The 16,236-nt window shown below is 38.8% G+C and overlaps 1 protein-coding gene across 1 annotated transcript in view; it reads right to left on the bottom strand.

Annotated features, from left to right (window-relative positions):
• The window catches only part of LOC128014341 (receptor-type tyrosine-protein phosphatase beta), a 37,929-nt gene extending 23,786 nt beyond the window's left edge, over positions 1-14,143 (bottom strand). The window contains exons 1-4 of the mRNA XM_052597833.1: positions 13,972-14,143; positions 12,200-12,601; positions 3,173-4,041; positions 1,608-1,875 (exon numbers count right to left, since the gene is read on the bottom strand). Of these exons, the coding sequence (XP_052453793.1) occupies positions 1,608-1,875; positions 3,173-4,041; positions 12,200-12,601; positions 13,972-14,023 (1,591 nt within the window). The 5' untranslated portion in view covers positions 14,024-14,143. The remainder of the gene's footprint in view (positions 1-1,607; positions 1,876-3,172; positions 4,042-12,199; positions 12,602-13,971) is intronic.
• Between the last annotated feature and the right edge of the window lie 2,093 nt (positions 14,144-16,236).

Genomic DNA, 16,236 nt, shown 5'->3' with positions numbered 1-16,236 from the left:
GGGTTACAGGTCCAGTTCTCTAACCATCTCTAACCCCTCTATGTACATGAAACCCCTCCAAAAAACACAGATAAAGGAATTCTGCTCAGAGGAATGATCTTCATCAATGTAAGACTATAAGAACTAACACTATAAGAAATGCTTACATGAAGAATTCTGAAATGTTGTCGGAGAATGGGCCCATTATTAATTTACTTTTACTATAATACACCATCATTTATTTGCTAAGAATTATGGGAACAATTTGATTTCTATTCTTGTTGTATATGTTTTAAAGTACTGGGTATTGAAAACTGAGTTCAGAGGAGTTATGATAGCAATTAGAAACTGATTACTTTTGTGAGTAACTTAGCCCAGAGGATCTCAAACTTCTCAGGCCCAGGAAACCCTTGCATGGGAACATTTCCCCAGGCCCCTCATCATTTTAACTGTGATTAAGCGTATACTCACTACTCTTTGTACTCTTGGATGCCACTGGAACTTCTGGATGCCCATTCGTCTGGATTCTTTTTAATTTTTATGGATAGCTACTTTTTCCCATTTAAATGTTTTTGGACAAACAAATTAACAGCAGTTTATTAAATGTTTTAGGATCATATGAAATCTGTTTGTTTGTTTTTTCTCAAATTTCCTCAAAAATGTTTTATTGTTCTGAAATTAAACATTTTCTGGATTCCATTATAATAGTTTAATAAAATGTTAATAATCTATAAGCATGTCTGAATGAAAAGTTTAACATCTCATTGTATTGTTAATGTATTCATTAGTTTTACAATATATATGCATATAATTTTCTTAGTTTTTCAGAAATTCTGTGTTATCTGTTGTATTTGTTTCTGGATTTACAATTGGATATAAAATGTATATTATAAATGAATTATTAAAATGGTGGTAATCAAAAAAAGACAGAAATACATTTTTAAATCAAATCTAATCAAATGGAAATTTAAATTTTTTTTTTTATTTTTGTGCTGTACAGTGGACCTTTACTGTAAAAATGAAAACACTGAGTGTGATTATTCCTTTTAAAAATAAAGTTTTAATATTATTTGTAGTATTGCTGTTGTTATTATTACTTTGATCTACTGTAAAATAGAGATATATTTCTGTCACAATTTCAAGTTAACCTGAACTCTTATTTTGAAAGGTTAAGGTTAGGTCATGAAGAGCATTGTGTTTTTGAAGCCAACACTTAACATTGACAAAGAGTTTAAAGATAATACTATCTGTTGAAATACTCCACAAGTCTCACAGGAGAGAAAGAAGTTCCTTCATATTTTTTGGTATTTGCAGCCCAAAGATGTGATGAAACGAGAGTCAGAGAGGGACACACTGTCCTGCCAAGACTTCCGTCAAAAACACTTATATATGGCACGTCTACAGCCGTTCACAATCACATCCTCTGGAATCTGTGTGAATGCAGGTGCTTTATCAAATCTGTCAGAACAATGTGTTGAGCGATGAAAAACACCCATAAATCACTGCATGCTATTGTGAAATCAGGTTTAAAGCACTTGAAACAGAGAACAGGAGGACCCTCATGACACTTCTGTGCATGGGTTCAGGTTCAGAAAACTAAAGCTATGACAGAATGTAAGAGGACTTACTGGTTTGAACTGTAATGTTGAAGTGTGCAGCGTCTGTCTCAGACATGATTGCAAACCAGTAGGTAACGCCGGGAGTCAAACCCCTCATCAGGCATGTGTGATGGCTGGGACGCTTCATGTCTTCAGAGCACCTTGTGAAGTGAGAAGCATCAGTCATGTTGAAGCTGCAGGATTCCCCAGGTGTTGTGAAGTTCAACACACAATAATCCGTATGAATACTCGCTGCAGTCATGTTCACCAGACACCTGACCGCCTCTGTCGTTACAAGCTACACACGAGACATGGAAACAGTGGAAGGTTAAAGAGACAGATACTGACCAGTACTATAAAAAATCAACAGAAATCTGTTGTGCTCATAAACACACTGGACACTGTGTGATTTGCAACACCCCCAGTATTTGCAGGTACAGGTCATCTCAAGAAAATCTCAAGGGTTTCACCGTCTGTTACCAATTACAAATGATAGGATAAAAACTGTCTGTGATGTAATTAGATTACTCACTTTTGGATTACTTTTGATCTAACTTGTTTATAGACTGAAATAGGATTATTGTCATAAGGCAAAAAAGAGAAAATAATCAAAGTTGACCATTAAACTACATCACAGAACATGAAAATGTTGTGGCGAGTGGGGCGAGGCCGAGAGGCGTGGGAACGAGGAGTGAGGCCAGGTGTAGTGATTGGAGATGAGCTGCACCTGCGCCCCACCGCCGGTATCGAGTCCCGCGTAGGAGATGGAAGGATATAAAACTGGAGCGACGACCGTGAAGGACGAGAGAGGACCAGGACTGGGACATTGTTTTATGTTTTGGTTTTTATTTGCGTGCACCAGTCGTCCGCGAGGGGCTGACGCGCTGTTTTGTGTTTATTTTTGAATATTAAAATAATATCCCAGGCCTGGTCCTCTCTCGTCCTTCACGGTCGTCGTTCCAGTTTTATATCCTTCCATCTCCTACGCGGGACTCGATACCGGCGGTGGGGCGCAGGTGCAGCTCATCTCCAATCACTACACCTGGCCTCACTCCTCGTTCCCACGCCTCTCGGCCCCGCCCCACTCGCCACAAATGTGTTGTTAAATTATTTGAAAATTATATTGAAATCAGAGAGGTTTGACTGACAAAAAGTTGGAAAATTCCTGCATCACATGAACAATCATTAAAAAACTCAAAAACATGGACAAAGTCTTGTTCGAGAGGTGCTTTTTGTCCCCAAATTCATATGCATGGATCGCAAATTAATACAGCCATATTGGGGCAGAACGCCCTTCACACACCAGCTTACTGGTGGAGAGGAGACAGTGATGAAACCAATCAGTAGATGTGGGGATTGTTAGGAGGCCATGATGGTCAGAGGCCAATGGGCGCTGAGGTCACATCTCTACTCTTTTCAAAGGTTTATCATCCGGAGCATGAGACCATTTAAGCTGATCTTCCAAACCTACCTGAAACTCATCTAGTCATCTAGTGAACACCCCACTAGCTATGAGTCCTTCAAGATTCAGATTCTTGACAGCAGAGATACCATAGTAAAACATCTACGTGTTTTGAGAGAATATGATTGCTGACCTGTGCTGTGGAAGCCGTGGTCGATGGTGGAGGTGAGGTCCCAGTGTTCAGAGCAGCAGTGCTGGGGATGGTGCTGGTGCTGGCTGTAGTTGTAACTGGAGCCACAGTGGTTGTGAATGTTGCTGATGTGAATGCGTCTGTGTCCGGGGCAGCTGTAGATGTGTACAGAGCTGCAGAGCTGGTTGTTGCAGGTGCTCTAGTTTCAGCAGAACTGGAGTCTGTTTCGGGAGTAGCTCTGGTATCTGTACTGGGTAGATCTTCAGTAATGGCTCGGCTCGTTCTTGTTTTAAATGGCGACATGGTCTGAACATCTTTGATGATCTTTGAGTTTCTGATCATGGTATTTGTCCATGCCCCATCTGTGTTTGACACTGGGACACTACTGGTTGAGCTCTCGGTCAGTGTAGGATCTGCATCAGTGCTGTGATCTTCAGGCCGTCCTGTATGAAAGTCAGAAGAACCCGAAGGCTCTGCGTCTGTCGTGGAGATACTTAACTCTGTCTGAGAAGTGAGAGGGTTGTAGGTCTGCTCCATAACATCTGAGGTGGTCTCTGTCACGTCAGCTCTATTCTGGGTGAAGTTCTGAGGTGCACCAGGAGTTCGGGTGACCATCAGAGCGGTGGAGGACACATGTGTAGCATCACTCGTCTCGTAGGATGGATCTGTCTCGGGTGTTTGAGTCTCGTTCTCCTGAAAGTCTGTTTTGGCAGTGAATGTCCTCGGATCACCTAGAGCGGTGGTAGCGGTGCGTTTGGTTCTGCTTCTGACTGTGTTACTGTGGTGGGTCACCGCTCTGCTCTGAGTAATGACAGGGACTGTCAGAGTGGTCAGTTCCCCTGAGGAGTGCATGGTTGAAACTGTGGATGGGCCTGTTGAAAAAAGACTGATGTTAGCTCTATGCAGCATGATGTAGAAGGCTTTTTTCTCATGAGGGCTTTTTAATGGTGCAAATCTGGCAACCCAGGGTCACATAGTATTCTGACTGTTTGTATAGTCATTTAATTGTGAGTGTTTTTTTTTTTTTTAGATGCATCATGTGACTTAGGTTGGAGTTTAAGGCAGTCCTCTTAGATTTCACTTCACAACAGCAGTGATGCAGCAGTGGATGTGTCCCTGATAAAAGCTATATTCTTCTTATTTCATGCCAGAGGCCATGATCTGTAATTAAAATTTCATCTGTTTTATTATAAAGATTTCATGCCATTTAAAAAAGAAACATTTGTTTTACATTAGAATAAGAAGATTGTTTTTTGTGTGATTTTTTTTATTTATTATTAAATAAGAAGATTATTTTTATCTCTCGCATATCAACTAGTGATGCAAAGACTGATTCATTTCTGTGAACTGGTTATTTTCGGACAGATCGGCTCAATGAACTGGTTTAAAAAGCCAACTTCTCTGTGCATTTCTTTTCTAACGACTCAATGCCATGTTCTATCAATTAAAAATTCATGTCAACACATATCTAAACATTCAAAAAATAAAGTTATTTGTGTAAAAGCATATTGCTGATAATTACCATATAAATGAATAAAGTTAATGGTGTTGTGGCCATAGCTTCATTCGCGAATCCTTTGTGTCAGATACGACTCACTGACCAATATTGATTAGCCTACAACCTGGATAAGATCCCTAATATTTTCACACCTACAGCACAAATTACAGACACTGATGCACAAATGCGGATATGTTCTACATGTATACAGTACATATATAGTCTTATAAAAACCTTGATTTCACTCAAAACTAATATGCATGCACAATAAACAATGGCAAAATGTATTTTAATCATTCATTAGTAATGTAAAATGCAAAAGTAATGTAACTGATTACTTTTGATTTATTTTTGATTACTTATCTAAATGTCTAATGAATATTTATTTGCAACTGTTAATCATTTATGCAGGGTTAAACTTACAGTAGTGCTCAACACTGACTTTCACAATCCTTCATAAACCTGAATTAAGATGAATATAATTAAACCCACCCACCAAAAAATAAGACTTTAGTACTGCCTTTTACGATCTGAAGTTCAATGCAGATTTAAAATCATAAGAAATTGTTTACTGATACTGTTTTTGAAACCAAATCGTTGCATAACTACTGGAAACACTGTATCTTACAATAGTTTGAAAAATAAGTAAATAAAATCATAAAAGCATATACATCAAATCAAATAGGGTTATCTAGTCAAGTCAAGTCACCTTTATTTATATAGCGCTTTAAACAAAATACATTGCGTCAAAGCAACTGAACAACATTCATTAGGAAAACAGTGTGTCAACTAAGCAAGCCAGAGGTGACAGCAGCAAGGAACCGAAACTCCATCGGTGACAGAATGGAGAAAAAAACCTTGGGAGAAACCAGGCTCAGTTGGGGTCAGTTCTCCTCTGACCAGACGAAACCAGTAGTTCAATTCCAGACTGCAGCAAAGTCAGATTGTGCAGAAGAATCATCTGTTTCCTGTGGTCTTGTCCTGGTGCTCCTCTGAGACAAGGTCTTTACAGGGGATCTGTATCTGGGCTCTAGTTGTCCTGGTCTCCGCTGTCTTTCAGGGCAGTAGAGGTCCTTTCTAGGTGCTGATCCACCATCTGGTCTGGATACGTACTGGATCCGGGCGACTGCAGTGACCCTCTGATCTGGATACAGACTGGATCTGGTGGCTACGGTGACCTAATAAGAGAGTAAACAGACAAATATTAGCGTAGATGCCATTCTTCTAATGATGTAGAAAGTACGGTGTTATGTGAAGTGTTTCCGGTTCCAGATTACCTAATTAATGCAGCCTAAAAATCCTTTAACGGATTTGGATATTAAAATCATATTAGTATGTTATGTGTAAGCCAGGTTAAAGAGATGGGTCTTTAATCTAGATTTAAACTGCAAGAGTGTGTCTGCCTCCCAAACAATGTTAGGTAGGTTATTCCAGAGTTTAGGAGCCAAATAGGAAAAGGATCTGCCACCCGCAGTTGATTTTGATATTCTAGGTATTATCAAATTGCCTGAGTTTTGAGAACGTAGCGGACGTAGAGGAGTATAATGTAAAAGGAGCTCATTCAAATACTGAGGTGCTAAACCATTCAGGGCTTTATAAGTAATAAGCAATATTTTAAAATCTATACGATGTTTGATAGGGAACCAGTGCAGTGTTGAGAGGACCGGGCTAATATGGTCATACTTCCTGGTTCTTATCTAATATCCAATTCTGTGTACTAAACTCCTGAAACATTGCTGTCTTTTTTAAACACTACTGTCTCTTTGTATATATGATGATAGTTTTCTCAAAATAAGTCAAATTGTCATGAAGTGACTCAGTTCTAGCAGTTCTAGAGATTATGTTTATGTGTTCATGTACTCATGTATTGAGGTGGCAGAGGCTGAAAACACTGCAAGCTTCAGTAGGCCTATGTGTAGTACAAACCCGATTCCAAAAAAGCTGGGACACTGTACAAATTGTGAATAAAAACGTTCATTTTGAAGTTTCAAATGTCAATATTTTATTCAGAATACAACATAGATGACATATCAAATGTTTTAACTGAGAAAATGTATAATTTTAAGGGAAAAATAAGTTGATTTTAAATTTCATGGCATCAACACATCTCAAAAAAGTTGGGACAAGGCCATGTTTTCCACTGTGTGGCATCGCCTCTTCTTTTTATAACAGTCTGCAAACGTCTGGGGACTGAGCAGACTGAGGAGAGTGAAAGATCTGGACTGCAGGCTGACCATTTCAGTACCCAGATCCTACTTCTACTCGGCCATGATGCTGTAATTGATGCAAGGTCTTCCCTGAAAGAGACGACGTCTGGATGGGAGCATATGTTGTTCTAGAACTTGGATACACCTTTCAGCATTGATGGTGCCTTTCCAGATGTGTAAGCTGCCCATGCAACACACACTCATGCAACCCCTTACCATCAGAGATGCAGCTTCTGAACTGAGCGCTGATAACAACTTGGGTTGTCCTTGTCCTCTTTAGTCCAGATGACATGACAGTTTTCCAAAAAGAACTTCAAATTTTAATTTGCCTGACCACAGAACATTTTTCCACTTTGCCACAGTCCATTTTAAAAGAGCCTTGGCCCAGAGAAAATGCCTGCACTTCTTGTGCATGTTCTTGCACATGTTTAGATATGGCTTCTTTTTTAGTTTTAGTCGGCAACGGCGTATGGCACGGTGGATCGTGTTCACCGACAATGTTTTCTGGAAGTATTCCTGAGCCCATGTTGTGATTTCCATTAGCAGTAGCATTCATGTGATGCAGTGCGTCTAAGGGCCGGAGATCGTAGGCATCCAATATGGTTTTCCATCCTTGACCTTTACACATAGAGATTGTTCCAGATTCTCTGAATTTTTGGATGATATTATGCACTTTAGATGATGATAACTTCAAGCTCTTATAAATTTTTCTCTGAGAAACTCCTTTCTGATATTGCTCCACTATTTTTCACTGATTTCCAGTCAGGATTTAGACCGTATCATAGTACTGAGACTGCTCTCCTTAGAGTTACAAATGATCTGCACTTATCATCTGATCGTGGGTGTATCTCTTTATTAGTTTTATTGGATCTTAGTGCTGCGTTTGACACAATTGACCACAGCATTCTTTTGCATAGACTTGAACACTTTGTTGGCATCAGTGGAAGTGCATTAGCATGGTTTAAATCGTACTTATATGACCGCCATCAGTTCGTAGCAGTGAATGAAGATGTATCATATCGATCACAAGTGCAGTATGGAATACCTCAAGGCTCAGTACTAGGGCCGCTACTCTTCACGCTTTATATGTTACCCTTGGGAGATATCATCAGGAAACATGGTGTTAGCTTTCACTGTTATGCTGATGATACTCAGCTCTATATTTATTTGTGGCCTGGTGAAACACACCAATTTGAAAAACTAATGGAATGCATAGTCGTTATAAAAAACTGGATGATGAGTAATTTCTTACTGCTGAATTCTGAGAATAACAGAGGTGTTAATTATAGGACCTTAAAACTCTGCTTGTAATAACCTAGAACACTGTCTAAGACTTGATGGTTGCTCTGTCAATTCTTCATCATCAGTTAGGAACCTAGGTGTGCTACTTGATCGCAATCTTTCCTTAGAAAGCCACGTTTCTAGCATTTGTAAAACTGCATTTTTCCATCTCAAAAATATATCTAAATTATGGCCTATGCTCTCAATGTCAAATGCAGAAATGTTAATCCATGCATTTATGACTTCAAGGTTAGATTATTGTAATGCTTTATTGGGTGGTTGTTCTGCACACTTAGTAAACAAACTACAGCTAGTCCAAAATGCAGCAGCAAGAGTTCTTACTAGAACCAGGATGTATTACTTATAAAGCCCTGATTGGTTTTGCACCTCAGTATTTAAATGAGCTCCTTTTACATTATAATCCTCTACGTCCACTACGTTCTCAAAACTCGGAGACCAGGACAACTAGAGCCCAGATACAGATCCCCTGTAAAGACCTTGTCTCAGAGGAGCACCAGGACAAGACCACAGGAAACAGATGATTCTTCTGCACAATCTGACTTTGCTGCAGCCTGGAATTGAACTACTGGTTTCGTCTGGTCAGAGGAGAACTGAGCCTGGTTAAATGTACAGACACTATTTAACTGAACAGAGATGACATCACTGAATTCAATGATGAAATGCCTTTAACTATCACTTTGCATTATTGACACACTGTTTTCCTAATGAATGTTGTTCAGTTGCTTTGACGCAGTGTATTTTTGTTTAAAGTGCTATATAAATAAAGGTGATTTGACTTGACTTGACCTGTCCCAAATTTTTTGCAATATGTAGCTCTCATGAAATCCAAAATGAGTCAATATTTGGCATGACATTTCAAAATGTCTAACTTTCAACAATTGATTGATGTTATCTATATTCTATTGTGAATAAAATATAAGATTATGAGATTTTTCTAAATTATTCCATTTCTCTTTTACTCACAACTTGTACAGTGTCACAACTTTTTTAGAATCGTGTTTGTAAATTAAACGTCTGCACCATTAATTTCCACGAGGGGCGACTGGGAAATCCCACACTCATACACCCACAACACATTCTGAAACATGGACAACCCTATTTTTTTTATGGATCTGACATAAAAATGTTTAAATCTTTAGGTTGGGGACATGCAAAATAATTAAATGTTCTCTCCTGAAGTGCACCAACACTATTATTTTTTATTTTCATTCTCATTATTTTGCCCTGATATCCATCTCTTTCATGACTTTAATACTCAATATTTAACAAAACTATACTTTCTAACAGTACAGTACATGTCAACATAAGTACATCACTACAATATCTTTATAGAAAAAACCTAATACTGAACATGAGTCATGTTCTTTCCTTACAGAAATTTTTGGGCAAATTCATTACGATTTGTATTTATTTTTACTACAAATTCCATGGTCAAACTATGAATTAAGATTTTTCTGCTAATAACGATCTCCTTCATATAGTATTTTGGGTGATAACTAAGTAAACAAAGACAAAACAGGGACTTGAAACCCTGTAGTTTTACTTCTCTGCTCCAGCTGTGCGCTTCCACAGTCCACTCCATTCTCTCTCTCGCACTGATTACTCAGTATGATCCAGTTTGGCAGTTGACACAAGATGCATTTACATGGACACTTTTTGCTTCCATTGGAATGAATTCATTCTGATTGATGAATCCGTTTTCTGATCGGCTTTACTCTTTTGACATGCACACACTGCATGAATATACAGAGTTTCCCGCTGCTGTTTTAAAAAGCACACATTACATTTTTTCTGCTTCGGGACCTAATTAGGCGACGACCAAAAAATTAACTGTTGTGCTGCTTAACTTTACTTTAGCACAAAAAAAAGAAGTAAAAGTGCCTCTTCCTGCACTAAAAAACTAGTCGTCTGTTGATGAGAGTCTTAAATGAGGACTGGTGGAACGTGGTCCTGCTCCACTTCACATACGCTGAGTGAAAAGGGAGATTTATAATGACAGGACACTTATTTATGACACTTTATTCACCAGGAAGAACACCTCGTTCTGCGCGTCATACGTTATTACGCTATTTCTATGTCACTGCGCATGTGCAGTACTTTCCAGTTTCGGTTTTCAATCCGATCAAGTGTTTACATGTCCTCTCGCTCGGATTAGTCGGATCGAGCCAATTCAATCTGATTGACATGTTTACATGTGACTTTTTTTATTCTGATTGTGCTTCTAGTTTTATTATGTAAACGCAGTTACAGAGAGCACACGAGCTGAAGCATTGCCAGTCACGAGTAAACAATTTATTTTTTATTACAGATTTAATTAATGAATGGAAATTATCGCTTTAGTATTTGCCATTTGACAGGCTACTATACAATATAATTATTATTATTACATTATTACTATTAAAATAGTGGGTCAAATCGGCTGCCAGGCCACCGGGAATTGTCCGGTTCTCCTGATGTCTAGTCCGTGCCTGATTTCCAAAGACACGCAGAACGTGCAGGATTCAAATATCGTTTTTTTTTTTGCGGCTTAATATTCACAGACCCTAGTCTATATCATGTTTTTATTCAGGTGTACTGACCTACTTTTTATTTAATCGTCCAAAATATGGCATATTGCATCTGCGTTAGGCTATAGAAATTCTGTTTTTATGACTGGATTCTACGAACCAGACTTTCTTCCTGAGAACCAGTGATTATTCCATTCCATTGCAAACAAGTTTAGCTACTACACATGTTGAATTCATAAACCGTTGTGAAAATGAAAACAGATTATTATCGGAAAGCTCTCTAGGGTGGGATCCACCTGACTGAGTGAAAAGCCAAACAAAGCCAATATCCAAATCATGCTCTATGATACGTCTGATAAGAGTATGCACAGGGCTCTCCAGAGACTATGGTTGAGATGTATGCAGTGCTTGACAAGCATAGTAACAGATTTCTAGCTAGATCTGAGTTTTTGTATATATTAGAAGTGAAAAGAACAGAGCATCAATTTACATTTAGTAGACACTTTTTTTCAAAGCAACTTACATACAGTGCATTCAGGCTATACATTTTTTTTTACCAGTATGTGTGTTCCTTGGGAATTGAACTCACAGCCTTTTGCACTGCTAATGAAATGCTCTACCACTCAGCCACAGGAACATCTATACACTCTTTGAACCTGTGCTGGAGTGATGAAACCTGACTGGGAGACCCGGGTTCGAGACCCACCTCATGCCAGTCCAGCATGACAGATATAAATACATTCATGAAAGGATCTTGAGAGTTTGGTTTTTCCTCTTTTTTTCTCTGGATACCAACTGGCCTAACATCAAGGAAGGAGATATAGTTCTATGAAGGAACCTCAAGTCAAGAGAAATGACTGTCCAGTAGTCTTGTCACTAATGTATTCCCAGGCATTGATGATAAGGTCAGGCATATTGAAACAAGGTTACAAAGGATGGAAACTGTAGAATGTATGAAAGGCCTGTGTCCTAAGTGATTCTACTTCTGTCACCAGGAGAACAGAAGGTTAAAACTCTCAGACATTACTATGTTACTTCCTGTCAGTGTCAGGGAGTAACTAGTTACATGTAACAGAATTGTACAATTTAATCATAAAATAAATGGGTAATACTTAATTTAAAGGTGTCTTTGTTGGAGTGTAATTATATAGTCATATTAATTGACAACATGTACTTATAATATGGTTTGGTTTAGGGTTACTTGCATGTAATTATGCATAATTCATTGTTATTATATTATTAAGTACATGTAAAGTGTCACAAGGACACCTTGTTACCAATAAATGTAGTTACTAAGAAAAAAATATGTAGTTAAATTACACTAAAAAAAGTTGACAGAGAAAGTTGATGTTTTTCTACTAGTTTTTTTTTTTTTTTAAATCATGACAGATAACCCACAGTATAATAGTCTAATGTAACTTTACTGTATTGTATACACTGTAGCATGCCAATAGCAATTGAATCAACTCAAATGTTAATTGTGAAGACAGGTGTGAGCAGATATATGAGTGCTGACCTGTGGATGGACACAGAGAGGTGGACACCTGTCTCCCCTCAGAGTCCACTGTTATCATGGACCAGTTAGAGTACCTCTGCCCAAAGCGGACAACGACCCGCTCGCCCTGCTTCTTCAGGAACATGGGTGTCTCTGCCAGTCCAAAGACCCCCCGCTGGTCGTAGCAGGTCCAGGCCGGGGCAGTGTGGCAGGCGCTGAGCTTGACCAGGCGAGCGTGAAGTGGGACGCCACTGCTCTGATCGGCCCACAGACATCTGGACACGAGCTTGTGTTCGAGTCTGCTGCCGCTGGTCCAGACCCACTGCTGAGACGGGCTGGTCTCGTCACACTTCCTCAGGACCACCACACTCCCGTGTGTGCTCAGACACAAGCCTGTGCCAGCGTGTGCCACCAGAAAACCACCTAACGGAGAGAAGCGCGTGTTTAGTGCTAGTCATCTGATAACAGCACACAGACCAGAGATTACAGACAGCATCTCTGAAGAACAACACGGTGGGACTGGCACACGTTCTCATGGACTTGTGCAGATAGTTGGGTAGTAATCATCCCTGTACACCGTAACATTTCTTATACTATCACAGTTTATAGTTTAGAAAATGGTTACATAATATGACAGAAGCTGAGTTAAACTGTGCCAGAACAGATTCATCTTGACAATGTCAGATAACTTTGATAGAAAGGTATGTAATGAAGTAGACTTAATAGCTAGCTGTTAAATTTAAGAACACAATTAGATAATGCCAATTTATCGCAAACTATTACCAAGCAATGCTTCATTTAGTTCAGTGGTGTGAAAAGATCACATAGGCAATTAAAGAAAAAACTATTAAGCAAAACTTTGTCAGGTCAAAATGTCTGCATCATTTTTGATCCTAGATTTTACTGGGTTTTGGGTATAATTTGTCACAGTTTCTATTATTTTGCTATCCTCACTTACATTAATTAACTATAGTGTCCTGCACCCACTAATACAAAAATATAAAAAATTATATTTGATGTCTGAATAATTTTTGGTTTGACTGTAATTACTATTATAATAGCAATAACCCTAAGACGAACCCTAATCCTAACTAACCATATAGTTAGCAAGTACATGTAGCGTATTAATATGACTCAGTACTTAAATGTCTAATTACACTGTAACAAGGACACATTAAAATAATGTGTAATTGAAGTTTCTTCATTTAGAAGCGAGACATTAGCCACTTTATGATAAAGAAAGTCTGAGGTGAGAGTCTTTTGTGATGATAATTTCACAGGACCTGAGCTGGAACTCATTGTTTCTGCAGTTTTCAGCATATTAACATTAGAAACGAACGTTGTTACAGATGAACGGGATCTGTTTCACAGCAGGAGAAGACAAAGTCTTCATCTTGAGGCTCTCCCACATTAACATGCCATTTTACTTTCTGTTGCAAATGACAATTAGTGTTAGCTATTCATATTAATCAGTGAAATCTGTTTTATAATCACTGTATAAAGGAAGCTTCTTTACTCTGCATTATGTAAATGGCTTAGTAATGAGCACTAGATAATGAATATGAAAATATCCAAAAGAAAGAAATATGAATGTCACTATACATAACAAAAAAGAATGAAATGCTGTTATTAATAATAATGTCATTAATTACAGGTACTGTAAATGGTGATAAACACACATTTGATCCATGTACTACATAGCTCAGTAACAATTAATGTAACTCAGATTGTCACTAACCATCAATTCAACAAAGACAGCAAAGCCAGTGAATAATGCTAATATAAATACTCACTCAGTGCAGAAAAGCGCTCCAGGGTTATGAGGATGAGAAGCAGCGTTCCCATGCTTCTGCTTTGTGAGTGTCTCTGAGCTGGAATGAGAGTTCGAGCGCTCAGGAGGAAGCTCTGGTTCAGGGGAAGGAAAAGTCACTTCCTTCTATTCAGTCGTGTGAGGCGAGCGATCCGTCTCAGAACACAGATACAGGCCTCAGTGTTTCTTGAAATGACTGGTATTCCTGTGATTTGTGGTTGATATTCTGCTGAGCGTGTTTGAAACTCTACACAAGATAAAGGAAGTTCATTACAATTCAGCAGGGGGTAACCTATGCTGTAATTTATAAATACAAATATTTGAACTCTTTCCTTTAGCAGATCAAGGGCTTCATTGTTTTGATGTTTGCATCAAAAGTTTCTATAAAAATATTCTTTGACACAATTAGAATAAATGTTCTTAGACCTCATGTCTTCTCTATTTTTAGCATAATATGCTAAGGCTCCTCATCCTCCACAACACAGTTCTCACTTATTGCTACAGTTGAACTTCTGTTGTGGTAATGAGAATTTAGCCTTACAGACTATTTTTTCTTATTTATTAGGAATAAATAATTTATATTTTATGAACTAACTGTTGATACATCAATGTGTGACAAAAAATAAAGCTTTAGCACAGGCTAGTCTGACAAAATTCAGAGAATACTCTTCCCAGAACTGCTGGAAGAGTACAGAGGAGAGAAATATCTGAGAGCGTGCACATACTCTCTCTCTCTCTCACACACACACACACACACACACACACACGGTGGCAGGGAAACTCAAATAAGAAACAGTTAAGGGCTGTTGTGAACATAAAACTAACAAATCTTCCTAGATGATTGTCATGAACACTTATCAATTCAACCAATTATTATTATTATTATTTTAGTTTTAATGTTTTTTTATAGCTAGGACAGTAGAAAGAGATGAGAGAAAAGCACTGGAAGGAGAGAGGGAGTGGGGTTGTCAAAGAACCTCGAAGGAATCAACGTGAGAACAGCAGCACAGTAGATCCACACACTAACCACGAGGATACTGGCGCTGACCAGTTCAATCCATTATGGACCAGCCAACAAAAAGACACAGACAAAGAAACACTGGCCTGAGGAAGATAAAGCTGCACCAGATCGGGGTCACAGACACATCACCTCCATTAAACGCATTAAACAGTGGGAGGAGTGGCTCATCAAACCTGAAACGTACAGATGATTTCAGTAGGACTCTCAAACCTCTGAATGAGTGAGATCCTGGCCTGGTCTCTTCCTCTGAGCAGCTGCACCTCAAATCACCAGTGAGGCTCTTCACACAAATGTTGATCTACCTGAGTTTTGAGCATCATTACTATGTTTTTCTTAGCTGACCAAATCATGCCTTATCCACACCTGAGAGGCTGCCTGTGGATGCTTTAGTCCAAATCTGAGAAAGCCCCATCAGATACACAGATATTTCTCAGAAAACACGAGTTATAATAATGGAATGCAGGATAAATGATTTGCAGTCCTGGAAATCATTTTAAATAAACCCAGTGTGACGAGTGAGGCTGGGCAGAGAGCCGTGAGAACGGGTCGAGGACAGTGGAGTAGTTGGAAATGAGCGACACCTGCAGCACTCACCGGTCTTGAGTCCCAAGGAGGAGCTCCGGAAGGAAAGAAGAGGTGACAAGGATCAGAGAGGACCAGGCCTGGGTTTTATTTTGTGTTTTGGTTTTGTTTGTGCGCAGCATTAGTCCACGAGGGGTTGTCACGCTGTTTTGTGTTTATTTTGTAATTAAAGTTTCATTTGAATGTTCCCCGGTTCCCGCCTCCTTCTTCCTGTGACTATGAATGATTATTATTGCTACACACAGTAAAATAAGAGCTGAATTTGTCAGCAAGGGATCAGCATGCACTATCAATTCAGAGATCAAATGCGTCAACCTAACTAAACATAACTGGACTCCACTTTGAACAAATAAATGTTTTATTCTGACTAAAGGATCATGGGAATAAATAGTCACACCAGAGAGTGTGAGAGTTAACTTTCCTGAAGAAAGTGCTAGTGATCCTCCTTGTGAGTGAGGATCTTTCCCTGATCCAAAAATCAGAGGGAAATGATGGTTTGATCAAATTCAATTATGAATCATCTTTAATCGAAGCATTCTGAATTTGCAAAAAACATTCTTGAATATGAACCAAAACCCTATGAATCATAAATCGAACCGATTTGGCTGTTTGCACAAAGATTCACCACCCTACAAGAAAGCCTGT

This window comes from Carassius gibelio, chromosome B25 (genome assembly GCF_023724105.1).
Source record: "Carassius gibelio isolate Cgi1373 ecotype wild population from Czech Republic chromosome B25, carGib1.2-hapl.c, whole genome shotgun sequence".
Classification (NCBI taxonomy): domain Eukaryota; kingdom Metazoa; phylum Chordata; class Actinopteri; order Cypriniformes; family Cyprinidae; genus Carassius; species Carassius gibelio.
Note: the sequence above shows the minus strand (reverse complement) of the source record. Positions and strands in the feature narration are given on the sequence as shown.